This window comes from Hemicordylus capensis, chromosome 2, assembly GCF_027244095.1.
Source record: "Hemicordylus capensis ecotype Gifberg chromosome 2, rHemCap1.1.pri, whole genome shotgun sequence".
Classification (NCBI taxonomy): Eukaryota; Metazoa; Chordata; class Lepidosauria; order Squamata; family Cordylidae; genus Hemicordylus; species Hemicordylus capensis.
Genome location: NC_069658.1, coordinates 257,135,399 through 257,156,598, shown reverse-complemented (window position 1 = coordinate 257,156,598; position 21,200 = coordinate 257,135,399). Strand labels below are relative to the sequence as shown.

The 21,200-nt window shown below is 44.6% G+C and overlaps 1 protein-coding gene across 1 annotated transcript; it reads right to left on the bottom strand.

Moving 5' to 3' along the window:
- Nucleotides 1-975: 975 nt before the first annotated feature.
- Nucleotides 976-19,960, bottom strand: LOC128344589 (lymphocyte antigen 6 complex locus protein G6c-like). Its single transcript, XM_053295048.1, has 3 exons — nucleotides 19,821-19,960; nucleotides 7,590-7,706; nucleotides 976-4,397 (listed from the first exon to the last, which is right to left on the bottom strand). The coding sequence occupies exons 1-3, from the start codon at nucleotides 19,870-19,872 to the stop codon at nucleotides 4,192-4,194; spliced, it is 375 nt and encodes a 124-aa protein (XP_053151023.1). The 5' UTR covers nucleotides 19,873-19,960; the 3' UTR covers nucleotides 976-4,191.
- Nucleotides 19,961-21,200: the final 1,240 nt, after the last annotated feature.

Sequence of the window (21,200 nt, the reverse complement as noted above, 5' to 3'; positions counted from 1 at the left end):
GGGGCTGCCACATGATTGTCTGTGAGGAGAGAAGGCAAAGCCCGCTCTCCCCGCAGACCCGAAAGAAGCTCTTCTCACTGATAGTGAGAACAGCTTCATAGGGGCCTAGCAGATAAGCAAAGTGGCAACCCAGGTCTTCTCTCACCCAGTGGCCTGTATACATCAAATACATATCCACAGGCGAATGTCATCTGTCTGAATTTGGGAATGTACTTGGGATTTTGGGAATGGCTTGTGCCAGGCTAATCTCTGGGTCATCAAGGAGAGACCATATTACACCTGTACTGAAGGAGTTACACTGGCTGCTGATATGTTTCTGGGCAAAATAAAAGGTGTTAGTTATAACCTATAAAGCCCTAAACAGCTTAGGCCCTGGGTATTTAAGAGAACGTCTTCTTTGCTATGAACCCCACCACCCATTGAGATAATCAGGAGAGGTCCATCTGCATTTGCCACCGGCTTGTCTGGTGGCTACTCAGGGATGGGCCTTCTCCATTGCTGCCCCGCGAGGCTTTGGAATGCACTCCCTAGTGAAATAAGAGCCTCCCCATCTCTGACAATTTTTTAAAAGTCTTTAAAGACACATCTGTTTACCCAGGCTTTTAACTGATACTGTTTTGATTGTTTTTAATGTTGTTTTAGAATATTGTTTTTAAATTTTTAAATTGTTGTGTTTTAAATTTTGTTTTGTTTTGCTTTTAATTAATATTTTAATGTTTTATCTTGTTGTAAACCGCCCAGAGACCTAAGTTTTGGGCGGTATAAAAATATGTTAAATAAAATAAAATAAATATTAACAAACATCCCATTGTGTGGGAGAGTTGGCCAGCTTGCCTTGAGAAGGAGGTTGCATTCCCTATCCCATTTGCCCTCTCTCAAGCAGCAACAGAGATGGAGAACAGCAGCTATGATTAGGCACTCAAACTGCATTAAATAAGATAATGGATTTGTTACAAATATTTTTATTCTCCCTGAATATGCTTTTATCTTTCTGAAACATCCACTTTCTCAATGCAAATCAAACTGAAGACAATATTGCATAACACTGCACAGCAGACATAAGGCAGGTATCCTTCAGCTAGAGGTGGCAACACACAGCTCAACTCCCCTCTTCTTTTAGATCCACTCCATTATTTGTCTCATCATAGATAAATAAGATCAGACAAAATGGAGATCATGTGGCCTTGCTCTAGATAAAGTCCACACTTCAGCACTACAAATGGACCAGAGCCACTCAAAGGGTAATTAGTCATAATACAAGCAAGAAATTTGGAAGAACTTGGAATCATAGTGCACAAAACCCTCAAGAGAAATTAATTTTACTTGTTTAAAAGAAAGTTGCTTGGCTTCCCTCAAAAATTCTCTGCTGTTTTGTAGCCCAGGGAATCTGGCAATTTTCTTTGAATTGCATTTTAAAAATATACGATTGCCTCAACAGTGCTCCTGTCATAACAAAGCCAATTTTGCTGGTCATCTGCAGAAAAGAAGAAGCTCTCCAGCACTGAGGGGATATCTGCACCACAGACTTAAGCTAGTTTAACAGTTATTTCACCTTCCTATAGAACCATAGGATTTATAGTTCTGGGGGGAGATTAAGGATTTCTAACACAATTTCTAGCACCTCACTAAACTACAATTCCCAGTATTCTTTGAGGGAAGCCATGCCTGTTAGAGTAATACAAAACCAATACAGATTTCTGGTATGAACAAATGAAAAATGTGGTATGAAAACAATGTGGTATGAACATAATGAACACAAACACACACACTTTTAAACGTTTTCAAAACAAGCTCTCCAGAATGCCAACTTTTTCACACAATGCATAATCAACTTGTGGAATTCTCTGCCACAAAATATGTGACAGCCAACAACCTGGATGGCTTTAAGAGGGGTTTGGATAACTTCATGGAGGAGAGGTCTATCAACGGCTACTAGTCGGAGAGATTATAGGCCACCTCCAGCCTCAAAGGTAGAATGCTTCTGAGTACCTGTTGCAGGGGAGTAACAGTCCCAGTGGCATCTCGTGGGCCACTGTGTGAAACAGGGTCCTGGACTAGATGGGCCTTGGGCCTGATCCAGCAGGGCTGTTCTTATGTTCTGTGCTTTCCCAGAAGAATATGGTGGTGGGGAGGCTCATCAGAAAGTGTTTTATATTAATTTTTACATACATGTGAATGTTTTTTTCAAACACACACACACACACACACACACACACACACACACACACACACACACAGAGGTCTTTACAGAAGTGATCTCTGAACTTCATCACAAAACCCATCAAAAAGGAAGATGTAACAGATCCACACTTGGTTTGGTGCCATTTCATTTGTCTTAGCTTTTTAACTGCTGTGCTGCCTACTGAGAGATCAGAAATTAAATGATAAAGGAGAGAAAGAAGAGATGACAAGGATACAAGACCATATAAACTGGGTCAGATGTTTCCCTCAAATGTTCTGAAGTACTAGATGTTACAACTGACATGGACTGCCACCTAATTTAACCTAGCTTAACCCTGCTTTGACTCTGGCCTTTAGCCAGGGTCAAGAGTGTGAGTGCGCCCTTAACCTTGATGCCAAGGTCATGTGTATGCTCTAGCTGCACACAGCCTGGTCATACACAGAGTTGGGTGCCTAGAGTGCTCAGCTTCTGGGGGGAATCTCCCAATGCACTGCGCTCATTGCATGGTGCATTGTGGGATTCCCGGAGGTCGGAAAATGTCCCAGTCTCCAGAGATGTGCACTGCTTTTGGCGTGTGGTGGCACACCAAAGGGAACATACATTGATTGTCTAGGGGGGAGGTAGGTTCCACCCTGCCTTCCCTCCCACCCACCTGCCTGCCCGCCTGTCTTACAGTCATGAGTATAGCCTTGTTGTGTGTCTGTACACTTTTTCCTGATAATGTCTAGTACAGCATGCCTTATGATGGGATGTTCCTGCACTACGCATTTCTTGACTCCCATACCAATGATCCGTGATGTGAACTGAAGGCAGGGCACCTCACAGCATGATAATAGCACACATCATGCATTATGTCACACTAAATATCTTCAGGAAGAAACAGAGAAAGAGACCCAACACAGTCACAGCTCATTGGTTCTCATAACACCTAGTTCCACACTTCTGTTCAAAAGTAGAGTTAGGAAGTCAAGTTTCTAGAATTAACATTCAAAGCCATATTCTGCTATAAATGCTCAGACTTCCCAGCTGACCATCATAAGCTGCAACATAAGCCCCCAATGAAACAATGAGAAAGTTCGATTTCAGTAGATGAATTTACAACAGTCAATGGTGCCTCCATTTCTAGAAAATTCTGGGTGCCCAGACAGCAGCTTAAGTTCAATATTTGATCAGTTGTCAGCCTCATGATGGGAAAAATCAATTTCCTGGAAAGATGGAAAAGAGAAAACACACGAACCTCTCTTTATATTTTGGGTGATGGATGTTCAGAACAAATGTGAAATTCTACTCAAATCGTCCTTTGCTTCAAAGTCCTCATCTAGTTTGCAAGTTATGTAAAAGAAATTTGGCTACTTCTGAGCTTCTGCAAAGCTGGGATTTAAGACCATGCAGGCAGATAAGACTTTGAAGTAGAGGCATAACAATATGGAGCATCTTAATGCATTCCAGAATATGAATTGGATGAATGCACACAGTGATGCATGCAACTTTTCTTTTTGGCTTTACTTTCATTGCTGGTTGATTAGAGGGAGGGAAGATGAAGGCTTTGGGGCGGGAGGGACCCCATTATCTCCTGTATTTGGATTTTCAAAAGTTGGTTGGTATGTGGATGATGGGTAAGGTGACATCAAAACAGGCCTTGGTGTACATAGTTGACATGAATGGAGACCTTGTGTCACACTAAGGCAAAACATAACCTGCCAGTTATGCATTGCGGCCTCTCAGCTGTTTGCCAAGGTAGGCAAGAAAAACAGGGGGTTGACTGAGCTCCTGGTAGCTACCCTACATGGCTGGTGGGCTGGGTTTGACTTGGAAGTTCACAAGTTGATGTAGGAAAGTGGTCATTGAAATGACATATAGTTTGAATTCCGTGTGTGTGTTTGTGAGGGGGGGGGAGCTGAAAAAGTCTTGGTCTTCAGAGAACAGAAGGTCAAGGGGACAAAAGAAAAAGTTCTTAGTTTTCTCTCAGAGTAGGACGACAAGAAGAGCCTCATGGTCGGTTTTCACTGTTAATGGGTCAGCCACCACCCCAAGACCAAGCTGAGTCCAGCTAAGAGTGGGAGGCTGGGGTTGCTGATCACGCCCCCATTGCACAAGTCATAATTGCAGCAAGTACGGTTGTAGCTCATGTCAAAGACATTATCCCTCTGCTCGGTCTTGTTGCAAAGCTCAGGCATCTTCCCACAGCCATGCTTTGAGAAGAGCATCAAGTGACCTGGTGGGAGAGCAAAAAAGAAAGGGATAAGAAGTGTGAGATGTGAATTCTTGTACCTCCACCATACGAGCTACTTCACTTGGCAGCTTCTCTAGAAGCTAGATGTCAGGGAGCTAGTATGTGCACTACTTGATTTCTCTACACTTTGGTCTACCAATGTTGGAAAATGAAGGAATAGGGTAGACTGTCACTTCTGGCTGCAGGTGGGGGCATCACATTTTTTGGATACCGCCCTACATTAAAGGAGAAAACCAGAACCTTTCTTCCTGAAAGGCTAGTTTTCTATTTGCAAGAATTTTGTTCCTTGCAAGTTTTCTCTAGCAGGACAAAATGTGGCTTTGGATGTGGAGCAAATGGACTGTAATTGGGGAATCAATATGAAGGGAAAGGTTAATTCCACTCCACCCATACTGCAGCCCCATTTCAGATACTGCCCCTCTCCATGTTTGCATTTTTGCAGCAGCAGCTACAACAACCTATCATTTTAAGCAATCAGCTCTGCATAACTTTGGCCTTGCCGTTCTTCTGCCAGGCTGCCTTATAGAGTCAGACCATTGGTCCATTTAGTTCAGCATTGTCAACATGACTGGCACTGGCTCTGCAGGATTTCAGACTGGGATCTTTTCCAGCCCAACCTAGAGATGGCAAGGATTGAACCTGAGGCCTTTGGTATGCAACATTGATGCTCTACCACCCATGTTCTACCACTGGTCTGTGGTACCATTCTCATAGGTTGCCATGTAAGGCACAATCTGGTATGGTGGTTACTATTTTTATTATTATTATTTCTTGTTTACACAGTCAGACAGGTGTTATTGACTGGTTTGTTTTATCCAGACATCGAGTCCTTCCCAAGGACCTAGGATGCCAGAATTTTATTGTCAGTTGTTATAGATATCGTCGCAGAATATAGGCTGTTCCCAGTAAAGCTGCTTTTTGTAACTGGCTGATGGTGATTTCTGTGGCCCCTATGGTGTTGAGGTGCTCTTCAAGGTCTTTTGGAACAGCACCTAGGGCGCCAATTACCACTGGGATTATTAGGGTCTTTTTCTGCCACAGCCTTTCAATTTCAATTTGTAGATCTTTGTATTTGGTGATTTTTTTTCTATTTCTTTTTCTTCTATTCTGCTATCACCTGGTATTGCTATGTCTATTATTTTAACTTGTTTTTCTTTCTTCTCGACTACAGTTATATCTGGTGTATTGTGTGGCAGATGTTTGTATTATTATTATTATTATTATTATTAATTTATTAATTTCATACTGCTTTTCAACAACAAAAAAGTACTCAGTGCTGTTTACATAAAGTATGAGAAAATGGCCCATTTCTCCTGCTAGTTCGGGTCCTACAAGACCCCCAGAAAATTTCTACTTTTCATTTCTTTAAATAAAGACCATAGTCCTTTAAGTCCTACTAACTGAACGAAGAGGCACCTTCTGAAGTGGTGATTCTCTTACATTTAGCGGGGGGCTGGGATCAGCTGCCCTTATCCAACCCCCAAACAGCATATCTCCAGCTGGTATCGTCTCCCTTGCGTTACTTTTTAGACTGTGAGCCCTATGGGGACAGGGAGCCATCTTATTTATTTTTAATTTATTTGTCTACACAAACCACTTTGAGAACTTTGTCTCAAAGGTAGTATGTAAATATGCATTACATGCAGTAGCAGTAGTAGTAGTCCTTATTACTACAAACAAAATTCTTATGATACATGGGCAGTTCAACCAGTGGCTGACATACTGAGGGAAATTATTCAAAGTAGTCCCACTGAAATTAGAAGGACAAGTTAATAATTTCTGAACATGCCCTTTTTATTTCAATGGGACTGCTTTGAGTAATTTTTCTCAGTATGTCAGCCATCGAATAGGGCTTTTACATTCAGATTAGTTCTCACTCTCATCCCAAAGTCCTGCTCTTTACACAACTATGCATGGTTTTTTAATCCACCAATTTCTTTCCCAGTCATTGACAAAATCAGTTTTAATAAGGAATTCTACATTTGTATGTACACACACTGCAATGTAAGCGATGGTTATTTTTCATCATCGGAGTTCCCCTTTCCACAGTTGCTTGAGTATGAAAGCGGAGATTCCTAGCACATCTGGTGGACCGCTGTGTGAAAGAGGATGCTGGACTAGATTAGTGATGTGTACGTACCGGTCCAGAGACCATTCTAAAGGCCTCCGGACCGGTCCGGACATGGGGCACTTCGGCGGCTCTACGCTGGGGTGGGGGTTCCTTTAAGGGCAGGGGGAGGGTGTACTTACCCCTCCTGCTGCTTTTCCCCTGCCAGCGCGCGTATTTTGGTAAGCATTTGGGGTGGCAGTGTACCTCCTTGCTGCCCCTTCCCCCAGTCATCAGCAAAAGGCTTCAGAAAGCCTTTTGCATGTGTGCATGTTGCGCACGTGCATCATGTTTCCTCTATGTGCGTGCGCATGTGACGTGGAGATGTGACGCATACGCGTGATGTGCACACATGCAAAAGGCTTTCTGAAGCCTTTTGCTGACAACCGGGGGAAGAGGTGGCAGGGAAGTACCCTGCCGCCCCAAATGCTTACTAAAATCCGCGCGCCGGCGGGGGGAATGTGGCGGAAGGGGTAAGTACACTCTCCCCCCGCCCTTAAAGGAACCCCCACCCCAGGGCTGGACCGCAGCTCTGCGGTTCCGTGCACATCCCTAGACTAGATAAGCCTTTGGCCTTATCAAACAGGACTTTATTATTTATTTATTTATTTATTGGGGGGGGAATTATCCCCCACCTCTCCAGTGCACTACTGCTTGGGGTGGCTCACAACAATAAGATAGACACAGATACAATAAAAGTAGTGAAATTAACTAAAAAAAAATTTTTAAGATTAAAATTAAAAACCACAATTATTAGGTTCAAATTAAAACTGAAAATAATAAAAAGCTGAAGAACGTACCAGATATAACAAAATTATAATGGAGCATTAAAAAGCCTCCTTTAAAAAGTGTGTTTTAAGATGTTCTTATGTTCTTATAAGAAAAAAGAAAGAAAAGAAAATCCATCCTGAATCAGGGAGGAGCTGAGTAAGTCACCCGGGTAGAGCTTGGAGCAGAGCTGCGTACATGTGGAACACACCCTGTCCCTGACATGGAGCTATCACAGCACCCTTAATTAAAATGATATATTTCAACATTAATAATATCTCTTTTTACCCTTACTGTACCTGTATAAACTTTAGTTGATTCGCAATATTGACCGTAGTCAGCTTTGCAGGGATCTTCAGAAGCGAAACAGAGTTTGCCAACTTTGAATTTGCAAACTTTGCAGACGAGGCCTTGCGCTGCAGGAAAGAAGCAGAGAGACGGGCAAGGTTTTACAAGAGCATTCAGAGCAGTGATCATTCAGAGCAGTGTTCAAAGATTACTCCACCCTGCTCCCTGCTGGCCAAAAAATATATATAAAGTTTGGGAAGGGAGGGAGGGGGGAGGGAGGGGCATCATTATGGTTCAAACTCAAGGTGCACTACGTCCAGACTCCTATGTGATCCCTTTGAGATATCAAACCAAGCCTTTGTGCTTTTCAGCCACTTGGTGGAAGAGTGAGTGAAGGGGATGGGTGTGCTTAGACACCACTTGTGACACCATTGGGTGTCTGGCTGCTCGTAAGAATCCACTGCCCCTAGGAGTCTGTGTCCTCCATTCCCCTCCACTGGTGGCTTTAATATGGATGGGAACAAGAGCTGATCATTGGGAATATTGCTGGTGTTCCTATTTTTATTTTTATTTTTTTAGATTGGGAGCCCTTTAGAGACAGGAAGCCAATTTATGTATTCATATCTATGTAAACTGCTTTGGGAACTTTTTTTGAGAAGCAGTATATAAATATCCATCACATTTGTCATATTAGTCACTATTTGCCACAACCTGTTTGGTGGCAACCCGAGACTGGACCTTCTCTGTGGCTGCTCCAGGGCTTTGGAACTCACTCCCTATTGAAATAAGAGCATTTCCTTCTCTGTTTGTTTTTAGGAGGACCCTGAAAACATACCTATTTTCCCAGGCTTTTAACTGAAACCAAATTTTTAAATTTTAATGTGTTTTTATCTATTATTTTTATCTTTTTATGAATTTTAAATGTTTTACTAGCTGACCCCACACAGAGCATCTGTGCAGTGCTTTGGGGCCATCTGTTTCCTCCTCCCTCTCCCTCGTGCCCCGGCCCCTGGTCTCTCCTCTCTTCCCCTTCCCTCCAGCACTGCGCTCTCTAGCCCTCCTCCCTTCCCATTCCTCCCCTCACACAGAGCCTCACCGGGCAGCGGGCGGCCAAAAAGGGCTCCACTACTGCCGTTTTTTTCTCTCCCCCTCCGCCCACCCGCCATTTTTTTCTTTCCCCCCCTCTGCCCGCCCACTGCTTTTGTCTCCCCCCTTCCCACCCACCATCACTTTTCTCTCCCCCCTGCCCACCCGCCACCGCCGCTTTTCTCTCCCACCCTCCTCCACCCACCTGCCGGCCTGCCCGCCATCACCACTTTCGTCCCCCTCACCTCCTCCCTCCTCACTCCACCGGGCCTCTTGCTGGAACTCTCACAGCGTGTTGCAAGAGTTCCGCCGCCAAATCCTGGACACACATTATATAGATATTATGTTTTAATTCTGTACACCGCCTAGCGATTTCTATATTAGATGGTATATAGATTCAATAAACTAACTAAATAAATACATAAATATTTCTCACCTCAACTACCTCACAGGGATGTTGTGAGTATAAAAATGGACAGAGATAAGAACGGGATAATCTCATTGGAGAAAGAGCAGCATAACAATCTATTAAATAAAGAGCAAGCATGTGGGAAGCTTACTAGCAGGACATCAGGGACATTTGCAAATGTCATTGGACTAGTTGGGAGTTATGCAGGGAGTTACTTCTACAAAATCCATGTTTGAGCAAAACAAAAAAAATGGTATTCCTGGGCAGTGTTCCCTTTAACAGGAATTCCCAGATGTTGTGGACTACAACTCCCATAATCCCCAGACAAAGGCCATTGTACCTGGGGATGCTTGGAGTTGTAGTGAACAACATCTGAGAATCTCTGTTAGAGGGAACACTACTCCTGGGAAAGGAACTGGAATATCATTTTTTGAAGCATACAGATCTGTCAAATTCACGGGTCCAGTTGAACTGGACAGAAGTGCCTGTTCCAGGCAAGAAATGATATTCTGAGGAGAGGGACTGGAACACTGAACAATCCAGATCACCCAAATTCACATGTTCCATAGAACTAGAAGGATGTTTAGAAACATGTCACAAAAGCTCTCCCAAAACCCATTTTCCACTGCTCCTTCAGACAAAGCATGGTATTCTGGGGAAAGAGTCCAGAGCACCAACTTTGAGCTATGCCTACCATCCAAACCAAAGTCATACAGCTTTGGACTAGCTCGACATGAAGCAAAGCTTCTGAAGAATCTACATGCTCCACCAGTTTTGGGTAATAAAAATAAATATGCTTCTTGGCAGTCTCTGTGACACATATAGATTATGTTATGTCTGCACAGAGCAATATTCAGAACTTTTTGGAGCTTAAGCCCATGTATGTGGTGCAAGGATCCCCGCACCTTGGCAGGATTGGTATCAATGTTCACACCTCAGGGGAGAGGTATATATCTCCAAATTCTGTCCTCTCCTGTTCAATTCTCTTTGGTCACTGTAACAGTTTGGGCTTTAGAGACATTCTCTGGCTGAATCCAGAAATAACAGAAAACTGGAAGTCCCTTCACCTCTGGTTTCCTCATCTGCACGTCCACATTTGGAAAAATTGAGTTTGTGGAGGAAAGGAACCTGCGGTTTCCCTCTCCTAGCTCCAATCTGAACCTTCAGTTCAGACTGGGATATCACCACTGGGGAGAGCTGGTCTTGTGGTAGCAAGCATGACTTGTCCCCTTAGCTAAGCAGGGTCTGTCCTGGTTGCATATGAATGGGAGCCTTGATGTGTGAGCACTTGAAGATATTCCCCTTAGGGGATAGACCCGCTCTGGCAGAGGCGTAGGTGGAGAAAACGGCACCCAGGGCAAGCTCTGCCCCTGAAATTGCGCCCCCCCCCACATACCTGCGCCCTGGCCGGAGTGAGCACGGAGGCGGCGGGCGGCAGCGGATCGCGTGGCGGTGGATCGTCATCGTGTGCCCCATGGCTTGTGGCGGCGTGGAAGTGAGCGCAGCGGTGGCGGGAGGTGGCAGATCGTCATCATGTGCCCCATGGCTTGTGGTGGCGTGGGAGTGAGCACGGCGGTGGCGGGCGGCGGCGGCAGGAGTGAGCGCGGCAACGGGCAGTGGCGGATCACCGAGTGCAGCAGAGCGATGCCGAGGCCTGCTGTCTGGCCCGGCGTCGCTTCCCAACTGCGAGGCACGCCTGCGCAGTTCATTCTATGAACTGTGCAGGCGCGCCTGTGCAGTTGGGAAGCAACACCGGGCCAGACGGCAGGCCTCTGCGTCGCTCTGCAGCACTCTGCGATCCACCACCACCCGCCACCGCCGCGCTCACTCCCGCCACCACCGCCCGCCACCACCGCGCGATCCGCCCCCGCCAGCCGCCGCCGTGCTCACTCCCACGCCGCCACAAGCCATGGGGCACACGATGACAATCCGCCGCCGCCCGCCACCGCCGTGCGATCCAGGGGGATCGGGGGGTCGTGGCACTTTTTGGCACCCCCCCATGTGACCCACCAAAGTGGCGCCCAGGGCACGTGCCCTGCCTGCCCCCCTATCATTACGCCCCTGCGCTCTGGGAAGAGCAGGAGGTTTTAAGTTCCCTCCCTGGCTTCTCCAAGATAAGGCTGAGAGAGATTCCTGCCTGCAACCTTGGAGAAGCCACTGCCAGTCTGTGTAGACAATATTGAGCTAGATGGACCGATGGTCTGTCTAAGTATATGGCCGCTTCCTATGTTCCACTGCAAAATCCATTTCTGCGGCACCAGCATTATATCCAAATGCTGGCACTGCAGATTGAGGCCCACAGAACTGAAGTTGAGGGAGGAAGCTCCCCCCTCATTCTGGCCCAACTGGCTGTCAGGCATGTCCTTCTGTCAATAAGGAAGCCCGCATAGCCAGCTCCCCGACTTCTCTGCAGTCTCACTGACTGCAGAGAGGCAGCTCCCCTGAACGTCCAAATACGGATAGGAGAGCAGAGGGAGTGGGTGCGTGGACCCGCAGGTCCATTGGACCTCCAGTTCCATGTTACATTTGAAGACAGCCTCTGTGTGTGTGTGTGTGTGTGTGTGTGTTTAACTCTTCTGAGTGCTTTAGTTTTGATTTATTCCCATTTATGGTTTTCTGTGTTCAGGATAAGTGGCACTTAGGTCTGGAGTTCTAGAATGAGGGTTTTCAGTTAGCAATCAGCAAGTCAATGCTTCAAGGCCAGGGCTGTGGAGGAATGGTCTGAGAAAATCCTCTGATATTTCCCCTTGAGAGGAACCCTGAAATTCTTTTTCATATTTCAATTTGGAGAAATTTTGGTTCCATCCCTACTCCAGGCATATGACAGACAGTGCTTCCAAAGCAAGAATTAGATCTATTATATCTAGGATGCCATCATGGAAGACAACTGGGTGCTAGCTTCAGAGAGTTCCATATCCAACACCACCACCATGAATTGCATATCTAGACCATACAACCCAAATGATTCTAGGTGGTTCACATCAATTTTAAAAAGCAAAACTGATTAGAATAAATAATCAATTAAAGCAGTTACAACTATTTAAAACCATAACACATATATTGTGACAGGAAAGGAGTATCGGCAAAGGAGTAAGGCAAGGCTGTATAATTTCTCTTTATTTATTCAATTTATATGCTCAACATATACTGAGAAAAGCTGGATTGGAAGAAGATGAGCATGGTTTTAAAGTTGGAGGAAGAAACATCAATAGCTTGTGCTATGTTGATGACACCACTCTGATAGCTGAGTATGTGAGTTTTAGTAATGAAAGTCAAGGAGCACAGTGAAAAAATGGGACTATGACTAAATATAAAGAAGACTAAACTAATGACAATGGGCACAGCAACCAGCCTCAGGACTGATAGTGAAGACATTGAAGTGGTAGATAGCTTCTGCCTTTTAGGATCAACCATCAACAGTAAAGGATCCAGCAATCAAGAAATATGCCATAGACTAGCACTTGGTAGGGTTGCAATGAAGGCCTTGCAAAGGATATTTAGATGCCGTGACGTGTCAACACCTACACAGATTAGAATTGTTCGGACAGTCGTTTTCCCTGTGACACTCTATGGATGCAAAAGCTGGACTTTGAAGAAGCAAGATAGAAAAAGTATTGATGCTTTTGAACTTTGGTGCTAGAGAAGACTTTTGAGGATACCATGGTGGACAGCCAGGAAAACAAACAAATGGATCATAGAACAAATCAATCCAGAATTTTCACTCGAGACACAAATGACCAGGCTCAAATTATCTTACTTCAGACACATTATGCGAAAACCCAGCTCCCTTCAGAAGTCCATAATGTTGGGGAAAGTTGAAGGAAAGAGAAGAAGAGGACCTTCAAGGCCAAGTTGGAGACAGATCATTCTGGAGAGAATCTATCTATGTGGTCGCTAAGAGTCAACACCGGCTTGATGGCACTTAATCAATCAATAATCAATCAAGACTAACACAGTTCTCCTGTCAGCGATTTCTACCTTTGACCAGAAATTGAGGTGGTACCAGTATTTGGAAATCTTCTGTATTCATTCATTCATCTATTCATTTAAAGTATCTATATCCAACTTTTCCTACCTGAATGGAAGCCCCAAAAGGTAAACAAGAGAAATTAAAATATTCTCAACTGCTGCATTAGCCTAACATAGCAACTGTGTTGTTAAATAAGAGTTTTTGCCATGTCTAAGTGATTCAACATATTCCAATGACATTTAAGGTGAAATTCTCTCATTCAAACACACACACACACACACACACACACACACACACACACACAGTGTTGAGAAATTAAAGAACAACCAACCCCTTTATTGAAGGAGAATATGAAGTGTCACAGTTTCATGTGGGAAATGTGTATAGAAGTTACATACCCATCTTGTATCTTATTTAGCACATTCCAAAGCTGCCCTGAGGTGTGTCATCAAAAGTAAAAACAACACAATTGGTAAAACACTTTTGGTCAGTTATGCAAATAGATAAACAATAAATCAATCCATTCTTTCCTTTGCTTCTAGAGTGGGCTAATAGACTGACCCACATTAGAAACATCAAGAAAAATTGATTATGTTGTTCTATATTTTTAATTTTAAAAAAGAATCCAAACTCCAAACTGCGTCCAAAACAGATAGGACACAAAGGCTCTGACATGTGGGGCTAAAAATTGATGACATTGGCTGCCATGTTGTGCAGTCTTAGGGGGACAGAGAAAGAGCCTCGCCCTCACAAGGAGTGACTACACTAACTGCACTGAGGTTTCCTTTGCAGCTTCCTTGGAACAAAGACAAAAGGGAACATAAGAATAGCCCTGCTGGATCAGGCCCAAGGCTCATATAGTCCAGCATCCTTTTTCACATAGTGGCCCACCAGATGTTGCTGGAAGCCTACAGGCAGGAGTTGAGGGTATGCCCTCTCTCCTGCTGTTACTCTCCTGCAACTGGTATTCAGAGGCATCCTGCCTCTGAGGCTGGAAGTGACCTATAGCCCTCCAACTAGAAGCCACTGAGTAGCTACCTGTCCTCCATGAAGTTATCCAAACCCCTCTTAAAGCCATCCAGGTTGTTGACTGTCACCACATCATGTGGCAGGGAATTCCACAAGTTGATCATGCATCGTGTGAAAAAGTACCTCCGTTTGTCCTAAATTTCCTAGCAATCAATTTCAAGGGATGACCCATGGTTCCAGTGTTGCGTGAGAGAAAAAGAAATTTATCTCTATCCACTTTCTCCACACCATGCATGATTTTATAGACCTCTATTATGTCTCCCTTCAGTAGTCTTTTTTTCTAAACTAAAAAGCCCAAGTGTTGTAGCCTTGCCTCATAAGGAAAGTACTCTAGTTCCTTGATCATCTTGGTTGCTCTCTTCTGTACCTTTTCCAGTTCTACAATGTCCTTCTTTAGATGTGGTGACCAGAATTGTACGCACTGCTCCAAGTGTGGCTGCAACATCATTTTGTATAAGAGCATTATAATATTAGCAGTTTTATTTTCAATCCCCTTCCTAATTATCCCTAGCATGGAATTGGCCTTTTTCACAGCTGACACTTTCAACAACCTACCCACCATGACCCCAAGATCCCTCTACTGGTCAGTCACCAACAGCTCAGATCCCATCAACATATATTTGAAGGTGAGGTTTTTTGTCCCAATGTGTCTCACTTTACACTTGCCAACACTGAAGTGCATTTGCCATTTTGTCACCCACCCACCCAGTTTGGAAAGATCCTTTTGGAGCACCTCATAATCTGTTTTGGATTTCACTACCCTAAAAGGTTTGGTGTCATCTGCAAATTTGTCCACCTCGCTCCTTACCCTAACTTCTAGATCATTTATGAATAAATTTAAAAGCACCAGTCCCAGTACAAATCCCTGGGGGACCCCACGTCTTACTTCCCTCCATTGTGAAAACTCTCAATTTAAACCTACCCTTTTTTTCCTGTCCTTCAACCAGTCACCATTCCACACATGTACTTATCCCCTTATCCCATGACTGCTAAGTTTTTCCAAGAGTCTCTGATGAGTAACTTTGTCAAAAAAGTTGCTTCTTTCCCCTCCCTGCAGAAGCCCATATTGTACCCAAGAATATGTCCACAAGGATGCAAAACAGACTTTTGTGGGGAGAGGAGAAATGCAAAAATCTCTTCCTTTCCACCCACCCAGTGATACACTGCTAGTTAACTCACTCCTTGTGAGGATGGAGCTCTTGCTCATTACTCCTAAGGGCACACGGCATGTCAGCCATTAGGAAGGCATTAAGCAAGGCAATGTTAATTGCTGCATTTAATGGGGGATGTTCCTCAAACATCTGAGCATCCTTGCATGTGTTGCAAGGATGCACAATGTGTTACATCAGAACTAGCTCTAAATGAAATACTAAAGAACAAAAAGCACATTTTGCCTCAAGCTGGGGAGTGGATGTAATAATGCTTCACACTGTGTTACTGGCTTGGATGAGCAGGGAAGGGCCCCGTTGTACCAGTCCACGAGGACTGGTGAAATGCCACCATATGGCATTCTCAGTGTTTTATTAGACTCTCACGGTGCTGCTCAAGTGCATAAGAATGTCCATGTAATCAGGTATCCTGTTTCCAACACTGATCAACCAAGTGTCTTTGAGAAATCCACAAGCAGGGCAACAAGCAATCTGGTTCAAACTCAGACTGGACCCTTGGAGGGGGTGTCCGATTTGTGCTCAAACCTGTCCAATCAGGCTGTTTAAATCGAACTGGGTTTGAGTCGAACTGATTCTGTACACCCCTATTGAGTTATCCTCCATTTATATGTGTAATCCAAAGTTGCTAGCTAGGGCTATAACCAGGTCTTGTGGCAATGGACTCCTCAAGCATTGTGTGAAGAAATACTTTCTCTTGTCTGGTCTAGATCTACTGCCATCCATTTCACTAAATGACTCTGAATTCTAGTGCTATTAGGTTAGTTAAAAAATGCTCTCTATCCACTTCTCTATGCCATGTAAACATTTTGTAAAGCTATCATATCTGCCTCCCTCCCCCACATCCTTAGTCTTTTTTTTTTTTTTTTGGCTAAACAAAAAGCCTCCAATGCCTTCCCCTTTTTTGTAAGCAAGGTAGCCTCTTGATCATTTTTGGTGCCCTTTTCCCACTGTTTCCAGTTCTCCAGGGGCAAATTAAACATGGCAAAGATGTAATATCAGGACATGAGTATGTTCTACTAGCCGCCATGGAAGCAGGGGAAATAGACATTTGGCTGGCTTGCTATCATATGCCTCTCCTCACTAATCCCTTTAATTAAATCAAGACACCTGTTTTGCTTTATCATATTTTGAACTGTTGGATCTCCTAGGTAGGGCACTGTTTCATGCTGCACTAGGCATTCCGGGGCGGTGGGGGGCGGGCGGAATTGCACCTATTAACTCTTACAAGCTCTAAAGCATCAGAATCAGTCCAGCAGTGGCTGGTAGTCTGTGCCTGATTCTCTGTCAAGAATTTATTTGGATTTAATGCGTTGACACAGGTTTTCAAAAATGGGTCCCCGGATATTGTTGTATAACTCCCCTCATCCACATCCACAGTGGCTATTGTGGATGAGGGGAGTTATACAACAATGTCTGGGGTAGGGGTGTGCATGGAACTGGTTTTGCCAGTTCAGTCCAAATCTGGACCAGATTAGAATGGACCTAGCCCAGTCTGGTTCCAAGCCTGGCCAAACCAGGTCTGGTCTGGCCACTGAACTGCACCAAACCAGTTTGCAGGCCAGTTCAGGGATATACTTGTAAAGTGGAATCCGGTGAGGAGGGGCATTCTCTTTAGTAAGGCTTGGCGGGGGTGGTGAGAGAAAGGGTACTTCATACCTTAGTGGAGGCAGTGGAGGTGGTGAAGACATTGGAGGTGGTGGTGGGCAGTGGGGGGGGGGCTCCTCCAACCCCACCCCCGGGCCTCCTGCAGGACAGCCCGGGACAGCTGTGCTTGGTTCAGGCCACCACCACCGCCTCCAATGTCCCTGCCATCTCCAATGCTTCTGCTGCCTCCATCTCTCCGCTAAGGTATGAAGTACCCTTTCTTTAATCCCCCCCAGTCTTACTATAGGGAATGCCCCTCTATACTTGTAAAGGGGAATCCTCGCTGGATTCCCCTTTATAAGTATATTCCCAAACTGGTTTGGACCAGTCCAGTTCAGAGCCAGCTTGCACATCCCTAGTCTAGGGACCCACTTGAAGGAAGTTGTAGTCCAACAACGACCGGGGACCCAAGTTTGTGAACTCATGCCAACATATTTGGGAAATACACTGAGGTGTTTCAAATGACTGTTTCTATGTAGATTCAAGTATAATACTTTTTATAAACGTCTTTCAAAAGGTGAAAAATTCCAGGTACTCTAAAGTGTTCTCTCTGGGACTCGGATCATGTGCCCAGCCAAGTTTGCAAGCAAAGATTGTTCTGTTCTGTTGAGCAACAGTCAACACTGAGTCATTAATGGCATTCATGCTGCTAATGAGGAACTTTCAGCATGTTTACAAAAGCTAACCTTTGAAAATAGTTTATAATAAGTTCAATTATATTTATTATAAAAATGAAACAAAAATAAGTCTGAGATTTCATTGATGAAGGCAGGAACCAAGTCCCTCGAATGTTAATTTTATTAGTTTGGCCCTTTTATTTTACTTACTCCAAAGTTAGGTTAGATTAACAAGTTTTTATCTACAGATCACAACTGAACCAAGTGAAATTAGCTTAGGTGCGTGGGTAAAACCTGTTACTCCTGACTAAGAAGAATCAATCCAACAAACATTGTATTATGAACCACTACAGGAGTTTCTATTTTGTCTTGACCTGACAACCCAATTTCTTTACTTCTTCGGGTTCTATGATTAGATCAATAGTTCTTCAACTGGCCTTCAGTTGACATGCTCTTAGGGCATCTTCACACATCACAGTGGCAATCCTGGTTCCACCAGCCACCAGTTCCCAGTGAGCACATGCTCCCAGCATGACCCACTAGTTCCCCACCTTCCATGTCCTCTGAACCCACGAGTGTCAGGTAGCCACGCAGCACTTTCCTCCACCACCACCTGCCACCTCTAACCAAGATTTGAAGCTAGGTGGCAGATGGGTGGTGGAGGAAAGTGCTGCTTTTCAACCCAACATTGGTAGGTTTGGAAGACATGGAAGGCAGGGAACTAGCGACTTGTGCTGGGAGTGTACACTCGGAACAGCCATGTGCTGGGAGTGTACACTCGGAACAGGACTTACAGCCATGATGGGAGGAGAGCTGGTCTTGTGGTAGCAAGCATGAATTGTCCCCTTTGCTAAGCAGGGTCCGCCCTGGGGATGAGGCTGCTCTGGGAAGAGCACCTGCATGTTTGCATGCACAAAGTTCCAAGTTCCCTCCCTGGCATCTCCAGTTAGGGCAGAGAGATTCCTGCCTGAAATCATGGAGAAGCCGCTGCCAGACTGTTTAGAAAATACTGAGCTAGATGGACCAATGGTCTGACTTAGTGTATGGCAGCATCCTACGTTCCTATGAAGCCACAGCTCACATCTGTTGGCCAAATTTTTGAAAGCTGACCCTTTTGTATGGCACCAGTCTAGAAAAGTGTGTGGTGTGGACACACTTGCCTTCCTTCTCATATCAGACCACATTGACCCCATGATCTAGTCTGTGGGTTTCAAGTATTCCATTTTCCCCCTAACCCCCCCCCCCACCAATATTTTTCTTATTGCAACCCTTCCTCATTTCCTCTATAATTGAACAAATCAAATGCACTCCACCCAATTTCACAGGATAAAAGAATAGTGAGTGATTTGGTGCAACATCCAAAATCCCTGAAAATCATGGACTAGACCCTGATTTAATGTGGGGTCTATAAACCGATGAGGATATAAAGGAGCTAGGTATGTTTAGCCTGGAGAAGAAGACTAAGCAAAGAAATGAAGACTTTCTTCAAATATCCGGAGGCCTGTCAGATAGGAGTGGACTTATTCTTTGTTGCTCCTGAGGGCAGGACTAAAACCAAAGGATTGAAATTACAAGGAAGGAGATCCAGGATAGACATTATGAGAAACATCCTAACAGTGGCACCTGGTTCTTGATAGTACAATAGTGTGTCTTGTATATTAGTGGGCTCCCCTTTGCTAGAGATTTTCAGAGGCTGGGCAGCCATCTGTCAAGGATGCTGTAGCAGTTTCCTGCATGGAGCAAGGGGTTGGACTAGAAAACCTTCAACTATGAAATTCTATTTCATATCACCTAATGTAGACATGACCCTGCCAAAAATGAGATTTTTACTCATGTAACACTCTACTGGACCTGCCTGTAAATGAAAAGCACAAGATAAACCTATTAGAAAAGTCTTCTCCAGTATGACAAGATGAAATTTTAGCATCCTTTAGATGAACCACTGCCCCTCTTTCCCATAGCAATCCTCTGGTATTCCCTTAGGAACAAATATGCATACACAGATACACTATACTAAGGACAATGTTTTAGTGATTACTTTGCCAAGCCACCATGGTGGGGATCAGAAATGCAAACCTGAGCCACCTATTGTCAGAATTACTTCCAGCTGACCTAGAGGGGATAAATGAGATGGAGAGAGGGAAGAGCACCAGCATCCACACTTCCTACTACTAGTCTGACCTGGCCCCGAAAAGTGATCCCACCTGCCAAATACAGGTGCGGTTAATACAGTCCTTCCAGCTAAATATCCATGGAAACCTTTCCAGGAAAAAAATGAAATTCTTCCCCTGCCCTTCCCTTTAAAACTTGGCACTTACCAACTGTGCAGAAGAGCAGAACAGAAAAGCTCAGGAGAAGAAACTTGTTCATCTTGATCAATTTTACAAATGAGGGAAGAAGTGAGGAATATGAATAGAAAATTACAGGGAGCCTAAGAAGTATCCAGCTTAGCTCCACAGCAAAGGACTCTTCCAAGCAGATGTTGTGGTGGGAGGGGTTAAGAAGAAGAATTTATTCACATCAAGGCTCTTAGAAACAGCCAATTAGGAAGGTTAGGAGTGGAGAGACACGCCTCATCTTTGCAACATGAAGAAGAGGCACGTAAAGGATTGCATGTGAATAAACCCCTGCTAACTGGGCAAAGAGGCACCTTTCAGTGGTGATTCTCACTTATATTTAGCAAGGGGAGAGTAACTGGCCCTATCCAAACCTAGCATAGCGTCACTCCAATGGCTGTTGCTGGGGCCTGTCTTTCATTGGTTTTTATATCGTGAGCCCTTTACAGCGCACCATCTCATTTAGTATTTATTTTTCTATGTAAACCATTTTGGAAATTTGTTGAAAAGTGCTATATAAATACTCATGGTAGTGGTGGTAGTAAAAGTGCAAGGCAGCTGACAGCAAAATCCCATGATCCAGAAGGATTAAGAACACACAATCATATACAAGCATCCTGAATCCCATTCTGTAGCCCCTGCTACCCTAGCCTTCATCTGTTCTTAAGCAGAATGGAAAAGAGTCATCATCCACTATATGGATTGGGGTGTTCCATGCACGGGAAAGCAGCTATGATCCATAGGTTCCCCGCTCAAGCCCACCCACCAAAGAAGAAATGTATTCTGTATATTGCAAAATACCAAGCATTAATTGTCCCCTTTGCTAAGTAGCATCTATCTTAGTCCACATTTGAATGGGAGACTACATGTGAACACTGTAAGACATTCCCCTTAGGGGATCAATATGTAGCTCAGTGGGAGAGCGTCAGAAGGTCTCATGTTCAATCCCTGGCATCTCCAAGTAGGGCTGAGAGAGATTCCTGCCTGTAACCTTGGAGACCCTCTGCCAGTCAGTGTCGACAATACTAAGCTAGATGGACCAATGGTCTGACTCGGTATAAGGCAGCTTCCTATGTTCTTATAGTGTGAAGGGAGTTTCACTTCCTCGTGAAGAAATGTGCATATCCTCCAGTCCCAAAGCTTAAGCAGCCCAGCAGCTAACTTTCAGCAGGAGACATAGGACTGAGTCTCACAATCTGTGAGACCCGGTTTGGGGAAGTGAGCAGGAAGAGCGGGCTAAGCCCGCTCTCCCCGCTCATGAGCGGGGAGGGAGCCCTGGGCCACCCACACGATCGGATTGGCCGCCCACACAATTGCTGGCTCTGAGATGGAGCCGGAGAGCCGCGCGGCCCCTGCAAGCCC

What these genes read in the sequence shown, in the direction of transcription:
- LOC128344589 (XM_053295048.1), bottom strand. Translation starts at nt 19,872, where the DNA reads ATGAACAAGTTTCTTCTCCTGAGCTTTTCTGTTCTGCTCTTCTGCACA. An exon ending in TCTGCTCTTCTGCACAGTTG is followed by an intron (nt 7,707 to 19,820) that starts GTAAGTGCCAAG and finishes TCTTTCCTGCAG; the next exon opens with CGCAAGGCCTCGTCTGCAAA. An exon ending in ATCAACTAAAGTTTATACAG is followed by an intron (nt 4,398 to 7,589) that starts GTACAGTAAGGG and finishes CTCTCCCACCAG; the next exon opens with GTCACTTGATGCTCTTCTCA.